At 40.6% G+C, this 20708-nt stretch overlaps 2 protein-coding genes across 4 annotated transcripts in view; one reads left to right on the forward strand and one right to left on the reverse strand.

Moving 5' to 3' along the window:
• Positions 1-8990, reverse strand: part of micall1a (MICAL-like 1a) — a 24812-nt gene extending 15822 nt beyond the window's left edge. Inside the window, exon 1 of one of the 2 annotated variants that reach the window (XM_047366942.1) lies at positions 7832-8990. In XM_047366942.1, the coding sequence (XP_047222898.1) occupies positions 7832-7974 (143 nt within the window). In that variant the 5' untranslated portion in view covers positions 7975-8990. The remainder of the gene's footprint in view (positions 1-7831) is intronic. The other variant, XM_047366941.1, reaches the window with a different exon arrangement.
• LOC124869178 (ADP-ribosylation factor-binding protein GGA1-like) lies at positions 1032-20585 on the forward strand. 2 transcript variants are annotated; one of them, XM_047366944.1, is made up of 17 exons: positions 1032-1218; positions 9947-10031; positions 11586-11661; positions 11732-11830; positions 12825-12948; positions 13475-13575; positions 13737-13817; positions 14187-14324; positions 16005-16086; positions 16156-16266; positions 16353-16493; positions 16602-16645; positions 16815-16996; positions 17450-17697; positions 18363-18532; positions 18957-19067; positions 19182-20585. In XM_047366944.1, exons 3-17 carry the CDS (start codon positions 11647-11649, stop codon positions 19290-19292), a joined length of 1758 nt encoding a protein of 585 aa, XP_047222900.1. In that variant the 5' UTR covers positions 1032-1218; positions 9947-10031; positions 11586-11646; the 3' UTR covers positions 19293-20585. The 2 variants fall into 2 exon arrangements, with proteins under 2 accessions (XP_047222900.1, XP_047222899.1); XM_047366943.1 differs by lacking the exon at positions 1032-1218 and adding an exon at positions 9270-9398.
• Positions 20586-20708: the final 123 nt, after the last annotated feature.

Raw genomic sequence — 20708 nt, forward strand, 5'->3', positions numbered from 1 at the left:
CATCTAGTTGCACCTTAAATTACTGCAGAGTAGATTTATTGGTAAAATTCAAAATTTCTTGGGGTTTTACAATAAACAAAAGAGACTAGAACAGTTTAAAACGTCAAATAAAACTGATATTACAAGCATTTTATTTAAATTCAACAATATATACACACTATTCTTAATATTTGTAGCAGTCTATAAATCTAAATCAACACCCTGAATATTCTTCACAAGTCAAGTCAAAGAAAACAGTCCACAAAAACCTAAGAGACGAGCTCTCTGCCTTGCACAATGAAGGAAAAGGATAAAAAACAACAAAGGCCCTGAATGCTCCTAGAGATACAGCTGGGAACAAAGTTCACAGGTTTCAAGTTAAAGGATTAGTGCCTACACACTTCGAAGTGGCAGGAGGAGGAAGTCAATAGTGGCTGCCACTAAATCCTGAGGAGGCAGATGGTCAAAACTCTTCGACTGACGGTAAAAGATCTGCAGCAAGACTTAGTGTCAGCAGCCACCGAGACTCCAGCTTCTACAGTAAGGCACATATTAAGCCAGGGGTGTCAGACTCCAGTCTGAAAACAGCTGGTGTGCTGCATGTTTCAGATGTTCAACAACAACCCAAATGCAGAACTTGACACACTGAGGAGATGATTCAGCCATCAATGCAGCTGCGTCAGAGTAGCGAAGCATCAAAATTTGAAAGGCAGTCAAGGACAGCATTAATCCTCTGCCAAGAGGTCCATGGTAACTCTGGACGAGCAGCAAAAATCCACAGCTCAGAAAGGAATATTTGTGTATGGGACAACTATGAGTTGTGTACTCTGCAAATCTGGTCTTTATGGAAGAGTGGCAGCAAGAAAAGTATCATTGAAGCAATGTAGGAGTACAGCAAATATGTGGGGGATGGTGCCCTGGTCAGGTGATTGTTTCGGGCTGCATGCAAAATGCTTTGTGTGGCAGAAAACTGAAGGTGCGATCAGACTGACCACAATTTTTCGCCTCATTCGTATGCTGTCGCTCGCCTGACATTTCGCCAGCAATTCGTGTGGCCAACAGGTGACAATGCTCCACTCCCTACACAGCGTCATCAAAAAGGAGGAGCTTCTATCTGCTGCTTGGAGCGAGTCACTGTGCTTTATTTATGGAAAGCCGAACAACACCGCCGGCTTCGATGTCCCTGGGTTCACCAGAAACAGAACCAGTTTCGAGAGTACCACCACCTACCTACCTTCGGTGAGTAAATAAATCTCAGCTCAATAGATGAACAGCCAAATTGTACTGTCCACATCTTGTAAATATAATAAATAATTTTGTGCCTAAACATATGGACGAGGACCAGCAAAATACACCAGGCAAGAGCTGATATGACAACAGAATATAGCATGGTAGCGTATTAAATTATGTAATAACGTCTGATCGGTGACTTAGAAATCAGGCTTGCAAACATATGCATCTAAAAATTAAATACTTATGAATAAAATATAATTTCCTTCATGAACATTTACAGTGCATTGCGAAAGTATTCGGCCCCCTTGAACTTTTCAACCTCTTGCCACATTTCGGGCTTCAAACATAAAAATATAAAATTCTTGTTTTTTGTGAAGAATCAACAACAAGTGGGACACAATCGTGAAATGGAATGAAATTTATTGGATGTGTCAAACTTTTTCAACATATAAAATACTGAAAAGTGGGGCGTGCAATATTATTCGGCCCCTTTACTTTCAGTGCAGCAAACTCACTCCAGAAGTTCAGTGAGGATCTCTGAATGATCCAATGTTGTCCCAAATGACTGATGATGATGAATAGAATCCACCTGTGTGTAATCAAGTCTCCGTATAAATGCACCTGCTCTGTGATAGTCTCAGGGTTCTGTTCAAAGCGCAGAGAGCATCATGAAGACCAGGGAACACACCAGGCAGGTCCGAGATACTGTTGTGGAGAAGTTTAAAGCCGGATTTGGATACAAAAAGATTTCCCAAGCTTTAAACATCCCATGGAGCACTGTGCAAGCAACCATATTGAAATGGAAGGAGTATCAGACCACTGCAAATCTACCAAGACCCGGCCGTCCCTCTAAACTCTCATCCCGAACAAGAAGACTGATCAGAGATGCAGCAAAGAGGCCCATGATCACTCTGGATGAACTGCAGAGATCTACAGCTGAGGTGGGAGAGTCTGTCCATAGGACAACAATCAGTCGTACACTGAACAAATCTGGCCTTTATGGAAGAGTGGTAAGAAGAAAGCCATTTCTCAAAGACATCCATAAAAAGTCTTGTTTAAAGTTTGCCACAAGCCACCTGGGAGACACACCAAACATGTGGAAGAAGGTGCTCTGGTCAAATGAAACCAAAATTGAACTGTTTGGCCACAATGCAAAACGATATGTTTGGTGTAAAAGCAACACAGCTCATCACCCTGAACACATCATCCCCACTGTCAAACATGGTGGTGGCAGTATCATGGTTTGGGCCTGCTTTTTGTCAGCAGGGAAGATGGTCAAAATTGATGGGAAGATGGATGGGGCCAAATACAGGACCATTCTGGAAGAAAACCTGTTGGAGTCTGCAAGAGACCTGAGACTGGGATGGAGATTTATCTTCCAACAAGACAATGATCCAAAACATGAAGCCAAATCTACAATGGAATGGTTCACAAATAAACGTATCCAGGTGTTGGAATGGCCAAGTCAAAGTCCAGACCTGAATCCAATCAAGAATCTGTGGAAAGAGCTGAAGACTGATGTTCACAAACGCTCTCCATCCAACTTCACTGAGCTCCAGCTGTTTTGCAAGGAAGAATGGGCAAGAATTTCAGTCTCTTGATGTGCAAAACTGATAGAGACAAACCCCAAGACTTGCAGCTGTAATTGCAGCAAAGGGTGGCGCTACAAAGTATTAATGTAAGGGGGCCGAATAATATTGCACGCCCCACTTTTCAGTTTTTTGTTTGTTAAAAAGGTTTGACACATACATTTTATTCCACTTCACAATTGTGTCCCACTTGTTGGTTCTTCACAAAAAATTTGAATTTTAAATCTTCATGTTTGAAGCCTGAAATGTGGCAAGAGGTTGACCAGTTCAAGGGGGCCGAGTACTTTCGCAAGGCACTGTATGTACCCTGAGCATCTGCTGTGAGTTTCATACTTGTATGACAACTGTTGTGCTGAAAACAGGGCTATAGACATTATGCGAATTAACAGAAGAGCTCAGATTTTTCAACTCCAGCTAAATTCGCTGCGCGTCCATTGCAGGTTTGGCTTTGCTCTATTCCCCTTAATCACACCGTTCACCGGGAGCATCCTTTGTCCTTCGCCTCACTTTACTCCTGAACGCTCCTTTACATAGGGTTAACATATAAATTGTTGCTCCTGTTGCATCATTCGTGTTCGGTGTGAACGCACGCTAGGACTGCACATCACCCTGAACAAACAACCAAAAAGGGGAAACACTGTGGAGACAGCATCATGCTGTAGGGATTGTTTTTCCGTAGCACGGATGGATGGACAAAGCACCCTTCTCAGCATTTCAGCCACTAAAATGTACATTATGTGTGAGCATCGAAGGCAGCGAAAGTCCAACTGACAAGCCAAATATACTATTGTCATGCAGAAACTGCATGTGTGACACTTATCCTTGCAGCTAATTGTATTGAATGGTGGTCCGACAGAGGGCTCAATGCAATGAAGCCACACCTTTCAATTCTGTAATTATTAAACATTTGAAAACCATGTACCCCTCCTCTTCCATGGTCTATTACATAAAATCCCAATAAAATACATTTATGTCTGAGGTTGTAATGTGTCAACATCTGGGTTAAGTGACTTGGCTGTACCCATATCTACTCCCCCTGCAGTAGTAACGGTTGGCCTTGACCACAGGAATTATGATGACAACTCTCTCTCGCATCACTGCCACCTTATTTGGATGAAAATGGCCGGTTGAAATACAGAGTACAACACAGGGCAACAACGGCCTGGATCCACATTGATGGTAAATCCAGTCTGACAGGCAGAGAGGACTAATGGGGCTGTCTATCCGGATCAGTAAATTAGAAAGTTCAACAGCGAGACATTCAGGGACAAACAAGAAAAAAATACTATTTAGGATTCATGAATTCTTGGCCTTCAGGCCCTTCACCTGGGTTCCATATGTACTTATATTCTGCTCAACTGGCTTGTCAGGGATTTAATAAGACAATATTTACTCTGTTATATTCAGGCAGAGTCTAGTTTGCACTCTGAAAAGAAGCAAGATGCTAACTATCTCAAAATGAGCCCACCAGATGTTCTCCAGTGCCAAGTACCAGGAGAAGGACACACACACATGATTTACAGAAGGCTTGTGTACAATTCAGCCGGAACAATGGAGACTGTTAACTCGCTCCAGCAGGAAATCCTAACGCTGCTCAGCACAGGCGTTACCAACAGAGCAGCATTATGCTACACAGAAAGGACAGAAGCTCAGCCGTATGCCGTGCACGGTTACTGCCACATATTAAAGAGGAGGAATCGTTTAATGCTACTGCAGGGGAGACAGCAAATACAATGTTTACATTTTCCACAGCACAAAAATAGGACAGCAACAGATTAGAATAATTATATCTGAAAGTAGAGGTATGTTTTAGGGACGGAAAAATTAATTTAGAGCAAGACATAAAATCTGATTTTAACTTTTTTTAAAAGAAAACACTCTAGTCTGAAACTTAAAGAGAAGCGAGTCTCACCGGGGTTTTGATGTGAAATCCCTGCTGGTAGTGTTTCCGTTTTAGATGGAATCCAGTTTTACTTTGGTTCTCATCACACAACCATTGTTATGCAAATTGAACTGAAAATATGAACCGTCCGTTCAAAAATGAAAAAATCTGATTTATCTTCTATTCATTAAATGCAAAACTAAACATAGAGTCTGTTTTCCTGGCCTATAAAAACAACAACGAACAGCATAAACTTTGTGCATTTATATAAGTTGAATACAAATAAGGGTGTTTGATATGGTAAGTGGGATAAAGCTGCAATTCCTTCATTTTCTATTGGATTCCAAACAAGCAACTCCATTTAAAAAACTGCAGCACATGTATTATAAAATCTGAATTACCTCAAATCAGAATCAGCAAGTCAGACCTCAACAAAAACAGGAATCAGCCTTATCGTTGCGTCTCTAATTAAAATGTTTGTTGGTTTTTTTCTGGCGCATGGTTTTCCTATAGTTCCCCCGTTGACGTTGGGTTTGATTACACATGTTAGGGGTGAAAGCATAAACTGGAAGGCTACAAATGAACCGCCTAGAAGTACTCATCAGTCTGAATCAGCCTAAAACAGATAACTCATTGGATTCACAGACGTACGACCTTGTCACGATCGTTCTATGAACGACCAAAAGACCGTGAGACATTGAAATAGTTCCACAAAAAGGGTCACAGTCCTGGAACAGTCGGGTTCAGGTAAGGAGATGGCTGCAAAGTCAATGAATACAATCGGCTGCAGTTCCCTAGAACAGTTCTCACCAATTGGCATCCTATGATCAACTGAAATAAACTGTATTGTATTAAAAGTTATAAATCAACATGGACTGCATGTTTGCTTATTGTGGATTTGTCTGTATGCCTGAATCGAATTGGTATGAATTAATTTGTCATTCATTTCTTCAGGTTGGAGGGGAGTTCCTGCCTCAAGTGGAGGAGTTTAAGTATCTTGGGGTCTTGTTCACGAGTGAGGGAAGAATGGAGCGGGAGATCGACAGACGGATCGGTGCGGTTGCCGCAGTAATGGGGGCGTTGTGCCGGCCCGTTGTGGTGAACAGAGAGCTGAGCCGAAAAGCAAAGCTCTCAATTTACCGGTTGGTCTACGTTCCTACCCTCACCTATGGCCATGAACTTTGGGTCATGACCGAAAGAACGAGATCCCGGATACAAGCGGCTGAAATGAGCTTCCTCCGTAGGGTGGCCAGGCACTCCCTTAGAGATAGGGTGAGGAGGTCGGCCATCCGGGAGGGGTTCGGAGTAGAGCCACTGCTCATCCATATTGAGAGGAGCCAGTTGAGGTGGTTCGGGTATCTATACCGGATGCCTCCTGGACGCTTTCCTCAGGAGGTGTTCCAGACACGTCCCACCGGGAGGAGGCCCAGGGGACGGCCCAGGACACGCTGGGGGGACTATGTCTCTCGGCTGGCCTGGGAACGCCTTGGGCTCCCCCTGGAGGAACTGGTGGAGGTGTCTGGAGAGAGGGACGTCTGGGCGTCTCTGCTGAGTCTGCTGCCCTCGCGACCCGGTCCCGGATAAAGCGGAAGACGACGAGTACGAGTATATATTTCCTGCTGCTGACCTCACCAAAACCAGTGGCCGGTCATCTCAAACCTCTTCCCTATAACAAACCACCCAAATTACAATGATGATGTTGTGTTTTGTGGTTTCCTGGTGTTCCCTGTGTGAGAGTAAAAGGTCAGTGTCTCACTGAAGCACTATTAAAAACATAATCACAAGAGTTTCAGAGTAAAACATGCCTCTGTCAGAATGTACAATAATAAACAGACAGGACATAAATAGAAAATATTTTTAGTATTTAGAGTATTTCTTTGATTTAAAACATTCTTTATTTTATGTGTGGAACTACCAGCTTTTTTAACAGGTTTCTTAGAATAATCTTCGAATTTTAATTAAAAAAAACACTGAAACAAGGTACAAAGTAGCACTTCTCAAATGTAAAACCTACAGGCGGCTTTATTCAGTTATTTTAAATATCATCCAGTCAGTCCTTTCTTAGTCAATGCTGATTTCCAGTGTTTACTTAGAACCTACTGTCTCCAATTTCTCTTCCCAACGAATGAAACACAAAAAATAAGAAAATGGGCTGTTTGTTTCTAAGCAAAGGTAGCGGTTTTGAGCTACACATCAAAGCCTCTGTGCCCAACCTTCATCTTAATTCTTCAAATACCCCAAAAAGTGCATCAAAGTACATGGTGTTACTTGATGCTTTTACAGAGCCAATATGATAGGAGTTGATTATTTTTAAAGCCATTATTAAATAAGGAAAAAAAAGATCCATATTCAATAGTTAATCCTTGTATGATCAGGTCATGGCTATTTTATGTAGTTTAAAAATGTGTGGAAAAGAGACATTAAGAAAAAGCTTTTAAAAAACTTCAAGGTGAGAAATTCCTGTTCCTGGTTTGGACTGGCAAGTCATCCCTGACCCTTCCCTATAATAAAGCACTCAAATTGCACAGATGATGTATGATCTTATGTGGGTGTGAACCGCAGAGAGGAACAGTGTTTATCACACTGTCAAACAATTCATCAGTGGGATTTGCACGACAAAATATGCCTACACTTTGGATGCTGATTAATTAAAGATGAGATATAAACAGAAAATTGTTAGTTAAGATGCTCTTTTTGTTCATTGTGGACAAAGAAAGACCAAATATAGCACTAATATGCCATTTTTTTAACCAAATGGCATCTGACTGCTTTGTATTATAAATAGGATCAGACTGGAATGTATGTAAGTGAATTTGAATCTGTCTTTATGATTGGTTTGACTTGATCATACATGTGCATTCATTTGACCCCTTTTTCTTGTTAATTGCCTTCAGATTATATTTGCTGTGAATTTAATTGAAAACCATAAAGAAATCTCACATTATATCAACCCTTCCTAGGTCTACCAGAATAGCCTAAAGATCTTATTATACTCGAAGTGAATTTCCATGTACAGCTTTTATTTGTATTTCTGAAAGACTTCTTCACAGTGTTGTAACTTTAACAGGATTCCCCACGACGCCGTGGGGTTTAGAAAACTACAAACTGGTTACATGCTCTTTACATGGTAAGGATTATGGTTACTTACATCAGATCTGGTCTGTGGCGGTGTATAATGGCACAAAACGCCAAACCGTCCCGAAAGGACGAGGACATGTCCCTGATTTCCACGTCGTTGTAGTCCTCACACTGTTTCCGACACCACTCCTGGAGAGCCTTCAGAGATCCCATCGCGCTACCGTTCAGCACACGCGTGCATCTGTTTTGAAGCCAAATAATAATCGGTGTCTTTTAGTGCTGAACGGTGTCAAGACAGACAGGAAACCGCAGGAGGAGCAGCGGCGTGTTGCTGCAGAGAGCCGTCAGCCAGCCAAGGACCAGACAGGCAACACCCGAACAGAAGCGAGGCGTTTCATTCACACTCGTCCACCGAGTCGCGCTAGAAACATCTGGGCTCACAGCCGAGCGAGAAGTTAGCTAACTGTACAAAGCAAAAAGCATGAAGTTCATTTCCTGTGTAAAACTATCGAAACGCCAACGGCTACATGTAACCTGGAGGCTGTTGTTGTGAAGCCACTGACTGATGCCCGGAGCTGATAAAGGAAGCTTAAAAACAAACTTATTGACGAATCCACCTTAAGAGGCTTTTCCTTTTTGGTACATCCAAAGGCTACAGAAGTGATAATGTCCTCCTTGACGTGGACCAAACCGCCTTTTATGTTGCTACAATCACTGTAACTGCCACATGGAGGCTGGGTTTACTCCAAACTCTTGTCAGAACCTAGAGTTTAAAACGGTAAAATACAAATTGAAACCCCAGGCAGGTGATATGCTTCAAATTGGCTGTTTTCTAGTTTAGCTAAAACTGTCGCAAGCACACCTGCGACCTTTGCTGCTTTCTTCTCAGCAGCAGTCTGTTGTTCCTCTCTCAGCCATCTGGGAGCGCTGCACACCCAGAGACGTAGAAGTGTTACGTCAGCGCGTCCAGAGTGTATCTATACGACACTGAGCGCGTCCGCCATTTTATGAGGTTTTTTCTAATGTTCCTTTTACGCTTTCTCTAATATACATTCATTTTAATGTCTATACTTACTCTCGTTGGAAGTACTACTACTACTACGACGACTACTACTGATAATAAATAACTTGTTGGATCTAGAGATCATAATTATATGATTCTCTATACATTAGATCTAGATCTGTTTATTTTGTAAAAATGCCTTTAAGTGACATGTGTTGTGAATTTGAGCTGTATAGATAAACTGAACTGATATGAATAGAACTGAAACAGGAACAAGAAAGTGTAAGTTTCCTAAATAAAAAAATAATAATATTAAATAAAATATTAACACACGCTCGTAACACATTCACGTGCATTGTTTTTTATAGGTTGATATAAACTATTGCTAGGACTAAAACTTAAGCTAGTAAAAACTGGATGTAAACATATTAAATCTCAGAAGAAGAAGAGGTCGCCGCTTTAACAAAAATGCCACTCACAACATGGCGGTGACGTCGACGGCGTCTACTACACGTCCATTGAACCGCACCACTGCCGCTATCCACGCGATGTTACAAAAGTCACGCGATAGTAGCTAGGTGGTAAAAGATGGCGGCGGCCCCCTGTGATGAGACCAGCCTTCAGTCTCTAATCAGTAAGTCATCATAAATTGCTCCACCTGATAAAGTTTTGAATCATATTAACAGCCGAGACGATGCTTTACAGTGATCCTTAGGTTTTAACTCGTTTTTTTTATTTGCGGTTGTCACTGACACCCATCTCTACAAGCTAATGAGTTGGTGTCCCTGTCAAAATATCAAATCAGCAAAGTGCAGTTGGTGACATGGAAGAAAGACAGCTTTTTTTGCTCCGTTGTTGGGTTATGTGTACACCGTTTTCAATCTTGGGTAAAAAAAAAATACTCAGACTAACCTAATAAATGTAAATATCCTGTAAGCGTTCAGTTAATGCTAACTAGATCCAGAAGCTACCTTCATGAACAATCAGCTCAACTTCAGGAACTTCTGCAAACACATTTTCCTGATATGTTTTTTTTTTTTTTATCCGCTAAACCAGATAGCTGGTGTTTTACGCTTTACAAACATAACATAATTTAAAAAAAAATCCATGGACGCTTGTTTCTTCCAGCTCACAGGAAGCTGGTCCAGGATTTTTAATTTAACGAGGTTTTCTCGCACACAGATAAGGCCACCAATCCTGTGAATAAGGAAACAGACTGGGACAATATCAAGGGATTTTGTGATAAACTCGACACCGAACCAGATGGGTAAGATGATGAATGAAAATGACAGAAACAGTGCTGTGAAAACGTATTTGCCCCTTTTTAAATATCTAAGAGTAAATACAAAAAGCTATTTTGAAATGTTGACTTCATCTATTAAGAGAGAAAGCTATCTAAAACACTATGTAAAAGACTAATCAGCCCCTAAAACCTTCCAACCAGTCCTGCCATGCAGGCGGCAACAAGTACCATCAAATGTTTACGAAAACCGGCAATGCATCCCTTAAATTAATGTGGAGGAATATTGGCCCACTCTTCTTTGCAGAATTGTAATAATTTAGCTACATTGGCATCAACAGCCTATTTAAGGTTGTGCTAGAGCATCTCGGCTAGTTCTAAGTCCAGGCTTTGACTAGACCTTTCCAAAACCGTTGTTCCTTTTGAGCCACTTAGAGGTCTGCTTGGTGGTGTGCTTTGGATCATTTGTCCTGCTGTATAATCCAAGTGTACCTCAGCTTAAGGCCATAAACTGGTATCCATAAATTCTCTTTCACAATGTTCTGGAAGTGAACGGAATCCCGGGTCCATTTATTATAGCAAGTCGTCCAGGCCCTCAAGCAGAAAACAGAACCAGACTATCACACTACCACCACCCTGTTTTAACTGTAGAAATTATGTTCTTTAAAAAAAATTTGGGCCTTTAATTTTTGTCATTTTTCTAAAGTAAGCACACGGGAAGCGGGGTGGAGAGAGGGGTAAGACAGGCAGCACAGGTCTCCAGGGTCTGGACTCGAACTGAAGCCTCCGTATATGGGTCACATGATCTACCGCTACTTCACACGCCACGCCCGTATTATGTTCTTTTTCGAAATTATGTGCTATTCTACATCTCGGTCCACCAAATATTTTCCCAAAAGTCTTGGGGATTTTTTGTGGCTAGTGTTAGACAGGCCTTTGTAGGGTTTTTTATGAGCATTGATTTTGGCCTTTGAACTCTCCTATTTTTGCCCAGTCTGTTTTATTACTGCTGAATCATGAACACTAACCTTTACTGCAGTAAGGCCTGGTGCTTGTTGTTGTTTTGGTTAGTTCGAGACTTCATGGAGGAGTTGCTGGTGTGCTCTATGGAGTAATTTGTAGGCTGGGTAAACCTACGAAGGTAAACCATTTTCCACGTTTTCTCCATTTGTGGATAATGGCTCATATTGTTGGTCCCAAAGCTGTTCAAATGGCTTTCTGAGGTTTTTTAGGCAACCTTTTGATGTCAGACAAAAACACAAGAAACCTTTGAGGGGGAAAATACTGTTCTTTTCACAGTACTGTATTCTCGAGTGAAAAAAAGATTGCTGCTTGGAAGCAAAATGTAAACCTCCGTACACTACACGATTTTATGTCGAAATAAAGAAAAATATCTCAATTTTTACAGTTTTTGCTCAGTGTTTTGTGCGTATGTGGAGTTTATTTAACTGGAATGTAGTTGTTTTTTTGTTTTTTTTTTTGTTAGAATCATTTTGTCCAATTTTAAATTTAAAGGGTTGCATCAATGTTTTAAATCACTGTAGGGTTTGTTGCTATGATTATTATTTTCATTATTATCAGGCCTCAGCTTGCAACCAGACTTCTGGCCCACAAAATCCAGTCTCCTCAGGAGTGGGAGGCAATGCAAGCGCTACTGGTAAGAGTTGAAGCAAAAAGCACCACAATTTCAGTTAAACTAGGCATTAAAACTTTGGTGATTTTCCCAGGTGCTTGAGACATGTATGAAGAACTGTGGAAACAGATTTCATGGTGAAGTGGGAAAGTTTCGCTTTCTTAATGAGCTCATCAAGGTGGTCTCACCTAAGGTAATATCCTAGTCGCCCGTCACACTAGTCTGGTAGCAACTTGATAAGCTTGAGATCGTTTCTTTTCTTTTTAGCTGTAATAAAAAAGCAGAAACTATGTCTTTCATCATCCAGTATTTAGAAGAGTAGATCCTGTATGGATGCGGCATTTATGATAAAGCTATTATTATAACGGTCACTTTTTCCAACCCAAGTCCAAATTCTGGGAATTTATAAACCAGAAAAAACAACTTCTCATGTTCCTACACAGTCTGGAAAAGTATAGAATCTCATTTACAGTCATGAGAAAAATTAGGACACCCAATGAAGGCCTGTGTGTCTTTCTACATTATTTGGACCTATGAAAATTGAATATAAATCTTGACGATACTGTAAAATTATTGTAAAGTTATAAATAAAACTAAAAAGACATTGGTAGATGATGATTTATTGCAACTTGAACTGCTTAACCTCAGACGTACCCCACCTCGTCCCCATGGTTAGAAAACACATTATTGTTTATATCTTTAGCTTAATGAATAAACCAAGTTAATTTTTAGTTTTTACCTGGAATTCCATCACTCTCTTTTCCAGGGAGAAATAAAAAATAAAAAAAACACTAGACATTGTGAACATTTCTTTTGATATGACTAATCAATGGGTGGTCACAATTTTTCTGTGATATGTTTTGTTAAGTATATGAAAAGAAAATGGAGCATAGAAAAAATATTTGCATTTTAAGACTTTTTCCTTGTTCCGTTGTCTAAAGGTTGCACATCCATCCATCCATCCATCCATCCATCCAAGCTACCTCATTCAGTGTCTGACCTCTGTAGAAAAATCTGCTGTGAACTTTTATGCGTATGATCATAAAATGGGTCCAGAAGGACCAGAATTTGTGAAAACTTGAGTGTTGAAAAGTATGGATATTAAATATGTGTAGAAACCTTGCCGTCTCCAACCTAGATCCAAAAGGAACATTACAATATTGATGAGCTATTTTCTCTCCTTGTAGTATTTAGGTTCCCGGGCTCCAGAGCCAGTGAAGACAAAGGTTTTAGAGATGATTTATAGCTGGACCGTGTGGCACCCCGACGAGCCGAAGATAGCTGAAGCTTATCAAATGCTGAAAAAACAGGGTGAGTTTTTTTTTTTTTTATACCGATTAAGAAACATGACTTGAAGAAATTATTTATTTTATGTTGATAGCTGCTTGTTTACATTTGTGGTGTTTTACTCTGTAGATTAACCAAAGAGTAGCGTTTGGACGTTTTTAGTTCCCTTCCTGAGTTGATAATGACGATTTTGGTTCTCCTTATTTAGTTGTCTCCAGCATGTAGGTTGATAGAATCAGTTCTGCTTTTAGCACAAACACGAGACTAACATCCTGGGTCATGTGTATTTGAGTCTAGTGTGATGTTAAAAATGGACTTCCCAGTTAAAAGTGAAGTCACATAAAAATGAATGTGTACTTTGCCATGAAAGCCTCTGATTTTATATATATATATAATTAGTCTAGAAGAAGTGAGGTACCACTTTAGTGTTTTCTATTCTGGATTTGCTACGAATGTGATGTTCTTAAAGCATCATCACAGTGTTAAACGGAAGCCGTGCTGTTAGGAGTTCGTTTTGTGGGAGGCTAATGGATGCTTCTGTTGTTTCCAGGCATTGTAAAGCAAGATCCTGTGCTTCCTGGTGACAAGCCACTCCCACCGCCTCCCCCCAGAGCCAAAATTGCCATCTTTGAGGACGAGGAGAAATCCAAGGTGTGTGACGAGAGATCAAGAGGCGCTGTGTGTCATCATGGATCTGCTCATGTCTCACAGGAACAAAAATCCATCAGGTCATGGGAAAATTGAACTCCTGAGGACTCATTCCTCTTCCTCTTTCTTTTCCCCCTCTCTTCTGTCTCTTCCTGTTATTGTAGATGCTGTCTCGCTTGTTGAAGAGCACCCACCCTGATGATTTAAGGGCAGCAAACAAGCTCATTAAGGAAATGGTTCAAGAAGTGAGTGGTTCAGTTCACAAAGTGCAGTATACTGTATCTACGTGCATGGTTGAAGCTTATAAGCTTGATTTTTATATGAAAAGTCCAGTTTAACCTTTGTTTTTATTTATTACTCATGCAGAAAACCTGAATCGCAATCATTTTCATGATCGTAACCTTTGATCTAATATTTGATGTCAGCATTAGAAATTGGTTAGAATAGAATCACGTAATGTTTTTCATAAAAAAATAACTGGGGGGAAAAAAAGCAAAAAGTGTGTTGATACAGGAATATAATAAAATATTTTAAAGTCCCTCCATAAAATTTCCACAGTCCTGTCATTGGAGTCCAACTGAGATGACTTCCCCTCGTTTATTTTTTTTCCCCAGGATCAAAAGCGAGTGGAGAAAGTTTCCAAGCGAGTGAACGCCATCCAGGAGGTGAAGGAGAGCGTAAGCCTGCTGAGCCAGCTGCTGGAGGGCTACAGCAAGGAGAGCTGCTCCCACAGCAACCAGGAGCTTATTAAAGTTTGTAGAGCTTAGTCATTAACAAGCTCACCTTTCTCTCATTAACAGCCTCGGGGTTTTGTTTTTTACAGTGGAACTACAATAGATCAGCACTTTTAAATGTGTAGAAACTCCGTTAGCTCATTACTGCCGTATGAGTCCTTTTTTCTTTTTCTTTTTTTTTTTTTTATCTGTCTGAAGCTTCAGTTCCTGCTCCTTTTTAAGGTCACCAGAATAGTTCAGAATGAACAAATTAAACTTTAACGTAGGATCTCATCTTTTGCCAGCCAGATGGTCTTAGAGCAGCATTAACATTTCACATGGACCAGAACCAGCTACACAGGGTGACATCTACTGGCTGTCCAACGAGCCTGTAGCCTAGACAGCAGAGGTTGGTGTGGTTCAGTGCAGATGTAGACTTTAGTCTGTGTGATTTCTCTAGATTACTTTTTATTTTTGTTCTCTATTCCGTTTAGTGGGTTTTTGCATGTAGTTTTGGAAGAAAAGCCCGGACTGATGCAGTTCATTGGAGCTGTTGCTTTTGGTGAAAATAAACTCCCACTTGTATGGACTTTAAACTTTGTCATTCTGTAAACCTGCTAAGTGTAAAATATAATCTTTTTTTTGCTTATTACACTTCAAGATATTCCCTCATCATTGTATTATACAGTGTGCACAGCTTAGTTAAAATGATCTCTGAAAGTTTGGTATTGTGCCCTCTTCATGTAGTAGTATCCCTGGCAAAAAAAAGCCTTAAAATAAAATCATCTTTTATTGCAGAAGCACAGTGTCACTGAGAAATTTGGAAAAACCCAACCTTTGATTTGAGTCTACTTAGAAAAAAAATGCAGTGATCAGAAATTGTTTTTATCAAAGCTACCATGGCAACATCTGTTACTAGCCCTAACCCAAAAAATCCCCTAAAATCAGTTTTTAATTCAAACTAACTTTTCTTATTTGATCAGAGTGGCTGTTAACTTCTGATTATTGTTCTATGATTTCCAGTTTCCCTTGGGTATTAATATGATTTAATACCGGGGCCTATTTTAATTACTCTTCAAAACTGGAAAGAAAAGTAAAAATGACTTGGAAGTGTTTCAGGTGTTGCCAGTATCTATGGTCAGAGCAATTAATTAAAGGTTTAAGACAACCGGAACTGTGGCAAATAAGGCCGCAGCAGAACAAGAGTTTATCTAACAACCAGTGAAGAACAGGGTGAGCCTGTTTAAAAACTTTCAACCAAAGAGTGGCATCTTGTGGTCATCAAGTCTCCATAACCCCTGTTAGATGCTATCTACATGCCAACCAGTTGTTTGGGATTGAGGTCGAGAAGAAACCAATTCTGAGACTAAGGTTGAGATTTTTGGCGTGAAACAAAGGCTGACTGTGTAGAAAAGCCCCTCCTGCCCACTGCGACGTTCGGTGAAAGACTTGTGATCCTGTGGGCCTGTTTCTTTTGCAAATGCTCTGGGAATCTTGATAGAGTGGCTCTAATTATCAGTAGGCTAATTGTCCAATTCCTGTGGCTAAATCAATAGAGATGTTTCACCACATCCTGAAGGGAAAATAGGAGGGGTCCATAGGAAGGTGCAAAGAGAAATGGTCATTTATTCAAGGCTTTTTAATTAATTAAGTGTGGAGGTGCAGTATATGTTCTGGTGGCCCTGATTAAAGATGCTGTTTGCATGTTTTTGATTACAGGATCTTTACCAGCGCTGTGAAAAGATGAGGCCGACGTTGTTCCGATTAGCAAGCGATACAGAAGACAATGATGAAGCTCTAGGTAAGCTTGGCTCTAAATTCTAGCATTTGAACGCCGCTATAAAGCAGCTAATATGTGTGCGCCTTGCAGCGGATATCTTGGAGGCTAACGACAGCCTGACGCAGGTCATCAATCTGTATAGGCAGCTGATCAAGGGTGAGGAGATGTCAAAAGATGGAGCAGCTCCGCCCTCACAACAAGGTGCGTTCTTATCGGAGTCGTCATTAAAATATTTCGCATCTCCATCTCTGGTGGTATAATTTACCTTTTGTTTTTTCCTTCTACAGACTCAAAATCAGGCGGCAGCAGTTCAGCACTATTAGACCTGGCGGGCCTCAATGTTTCAGAAAAGACAGAACCTTTCAACCCTCTGGCTGCACCTCAGAACCTGGGCTTGAGCCTCCTGGATGATGAACTCATGTCTCTGGGTAAACAAGAGCCCTTCAACTTGCTACATGTGTTTTAGATCGAAGACTCCTCTGACTTTTATCATTAACACATCAATGAAAATATCTGTTTTTTTCCTACTGTTTCAGGATTGAATGTATCAGAAAACTGTGACTCTAACATCATCTCTCAGGTGGGAATTAATACCCCAACAAGCATGTTTTTATTCAAGCTTTGATTCCAACTATTTATCAACATGAATCTAGAAAGGCGAAAGACAACTGCAGTTAGGATTTGGTATTAAAATTATTATACACTACAATCTGTTGACTAACTACATCAAACACCCTGTTTGTTCCCAGTGCTTAAATATTGCTGAGGCTTCGGCTCCAGCTGTAGAGTTGCATCCAGATGTGGTCCAGACATTACAGGCTCCACCAGCAGGGGGCACCACTGCTACACCAAAAGCAATGGAAGAGCTGGATTTGCTGGGAAAAACATTGTTACAGCAGTCTTTACCTCCAGAAAGCCAGCAGGTGAAATGGTGAGTGGAAATCCTGAGAGCTTTGTAAGTAGGGTAAGGTTTGGAATTTAATTTAGGCATTTTAAGAAGTATGGAAAACGTGGATAAACATTTTTATTCTCTGCTTATTCATTATTCTGTTGCTCCAACCAGACCTGTTATTGTTCTTATTTTTTTTATCAATGTGTCAAACCATCCATACATCAAGCAATCATTGATCCATCAGTCTCCACATCTGTCCATCTCTCTCTCCTTCCTTACATTGTTTTGTTTTTCTGTTGGTTCCAAATCTAAAGTCTGAACATTTTCAAAATGCCCGCCTCAAACCCAAAGTGAACTTAAAACTGTACTCTGTAAGTTTGAAAAGAAAAGGGTCTTGGTGCCCTGTAATTCTAGAGTAAACTACTGCTGCTGTAGTGTTTTTAACCTGCAAACAGAAGGGGTGTGAAAAAAATGTTCTTGTTTTTCCTGCAGGGATAAGCTCCAGCCTCACTCTAAGGTCCCTTTGAGAGATCTCCAAGCAAAGTCTGAGGTGAGGTGTAGGCCTGCTCCTGCTCCTGCATCCGGGCCGACGTCCAGCCTCCTTGTCCGATCAGAGCAGGCCGATGGCGTCCTCGTCTCTAGTCTTGGCATTGCAGACAAAAGCTCATCATCAGCTGCTGACCCGTGCGACAGCATCTCATTAGCAGACGTTACTGTGCCTCTGGAGTTGATCAAACCTAGTAAGCTCCAAAGACACAACCTACACTGGCTGTTTTTATAGGAAAGAAGAAACAGATTTGATGGACATTAGATTTAAAGCTGCTTGACAGACTTTTCAGTAAAATCAGTCAGATTCACTTTAGATGTAATTTGTCACCTATAAAAGATGTCATGGGCAGATTTTCTTCTAGTTTCCTTATTCTGAGGTTAATTTGAATTATTTAAAGATACAGCCGGCCTTTCCAAAAACGACCTATGCCGTGGACGTCTCTGGTGATGTCCCATAAGGCTTTAGACAACAGATCACAGAGTTCTTTCAAATATCTTTATTGACATTTTCCTAGTTTCTTCCTCTTTATTCGCAGGTATTTATTGAATTCCTCCTTTTTAAAGAATTTACTTGGATTCACAAAAACATAAAAACAACGTGCTGCCTCGTCACCAGGCAGCATCCATCAGGGTTTAGAGGTCATCAAAGTCTGACTTAGACTTGAACATATAGGATGGAACCCCTTAAATTTAACAACTTAAATGCTTGTGAATCTACCTCAAGATGTGTCAAAAGAAGCTCATCCACCACTGTGTTTACTGATGCCAGCTGATCTGCCTCTTGTGATGTCAGAGCCATTTCCTACGCTGGTTCCTTCATTCATCACATGATTTATGGCTTCTTTTTTCATTTCAGGCAGCGTGTTACCAGTGACTGTATTCGACAAACACAGCCTCCGGGTTTTGTTCACATTTGCGCGCGACTGTCCTCCATCGAGGCCGGACGTGTTGGTGGTGATCATCTCCATGTTGTCCTCGGCGCCCATTCCTGTCACCAACATCCGTTTCCAGGCAGCTGTTCCCAGAGTACGCGAAGGTTTTTGTGCTCTTGATGCTCATGACACCAGTCTAAAACTTAGGGATGCGTCAGTTAATCTGCCTGAAATCGGACAGTTTTGCTGTGATTGGTTCTGATCGGAAGATCAAATACTGAACAATTATAATTTTCTTCCAGTTTGTTAAATGCATCAAAACTAAGGCATCCCACCATTTTCCGTCTGTAATTGCATCAATCAGCAGCATGTGCCTTGATGTACTTTTTAAAAAAGCAAAAAGGCTGAGGACGTAGGTTTTGATGCAAAAATTGGGATAAAATTGTAATTCCTTCAGTTTCTGTTGGATTCCTAGCTTTCATGTGGTATAATCCTCAGAAAATAAATTGTTAAAACCATAAAGAACCCCAGAATTTGGTGTCTGCTTCGATTTTTATCAGTGGGTTTATGTTTTCCAGGTGATGAAAGTAAAGCTGCAGCCTCCCTCCTGTACAGATCTGCCAGCCTTCAACCCCATCCTCCCTCCAGCCGCTGTCACACAGACTCTGCTGTTGGCCAACCCTCACAAGGTGCCTTCACATTTAACTTCAGAGAACGTCTGCTGATGTGTTTTAGGTGTTTACAGCAGGATCGGATTTATCCTGAAAACATGGCGTGACCTGTCCTTTGTGCTCTTCTTTTAGGAAAAAGTGCGTCTGCGCTACAAACTAACTTTCAACTTGGGGGACAAATCTCATGATGAATCCGGTGACGTGTACGAGTTCCCACCTCCAGACACTTGGGGCAACCTTTAGAGAGAGAGAAAGGACAGGCTTCCTGTCGTCATATCTGCACCATCCTTTATGTTTAGGTCGACGTTTTCCTTCGGAGGGGAAAAAAGACCAGATTACAATGAAATGGCTTCAGTCTGCTTTGCAAAAACTGATGTGAGAGCAGTTGTTGAAACCAGTTGACCTTGTGCCTTCTTCTCCTCATTTGATCCCATCAGTGTTTCTAAATGGAGTCGCTACGTCCTCTTCCTCAGATAATTAGTCCGATGTGTCGATTTGCAGAACCTCTTCTGAATGTTAATGGGTTTCATCTACGTACCATGAAGTAATTCCCATGTTATGTGATTTATGTTGTTGCTATCAAACATATAGGCATACTTTTCTTCCACAAATCAGTGTGATCCATTCTTATACAACATGCTGCACAATCAGCTGCATATTAAACAGTTTGCAAGTCTAACCACAAATATTACAAGTGATACTTTTGGACTTTTTATTGTTAAATATGCGGTTGGTGGAATTAGAATTGGTTTCTTCCTAACTAATCAAAAATAAAGTTATAGTTGATTCTCCAGCACTTTGAGAAACTAAACATGAGCATTAACTCCCACGTTTAAAATCACTGCAAAGGTTTTCTGTTTGAGTCTTAATCTCTTCAGAGTAGAAGGAACGGATGTAACCAAAGCATGCAGGGTGCACATGATGAGCTGATTTTATTGTGATTGGACGATCTGATGTCTTTGTGCAGCGAAAATGGTTTTTTTTTTTTTACCGCAGCTAATGTTGCTAAAACTGATCCAGACAAAAATCATCCTTTATCTTTTATTTACTCATTTTTCCTGTTGTGATTGAAAGGCGCTCAGTCTGCATCTCCTAAAAAAGCAACAACAAAAAAACCAGATCTCTTTATTTCTGCACTTTTTTTTTCTGTTTTTAGTTTTACTCAGGATTATTTTCCTTTTTCCTTATTTAAACTTGTATGCACTTGTGTTCATATTTTGCACATGGACTCATTCTTGTTCATCCATCTTGTTTTTCTACTACTGATTAACCCAAAGAAAAACTCATACAATACTATGTTCGTGTCATCCTGAGTTTAATTCTGCCACATGTGCCTGAGATTAAGTTTTTTCTTTTTGTTCTGCACATGTCTAAATTTAGTGTTTTTCATGTTTGTCTTTACCAGAAATGACTTTGTAAAGCATAAGAAGTATAATGTGTTAAATGATCTTTTTAGATGTTGTGTGGTTTGGGAGCAGAAATCTGTAAATGCATCTGGGGTTCAGAAAGACCCACAATAAAAACGAATGAAGAAAACTGGGTTCTGGAGAAATAATGAGGACACAAACGTTGGTAAAGATGTGTAAAAAGCCTTGAAATAAACTTTGTCTGGGAAAGCATGCGACTGCATGGTGGTGCAGCTGGTAGCACTGTTGCCTT

Source organism: Girardinichthys multiradiatus, chromosome 5 (genome assembly GCF_021462225.1).
Source record: "Girardinichthys multiradiatus isolate DD_20200921_A chromosome 5, DD_fGirMul_XY1, whole genome shotgun sequence".
Classification (NCBI taxonomy): Eukaryota; Metazoa; Chordata; class Actinopteri; order Cyprinodontiformes; family Goodeidae; genus Girardinichthys; species Girardinichthys multiradiatus.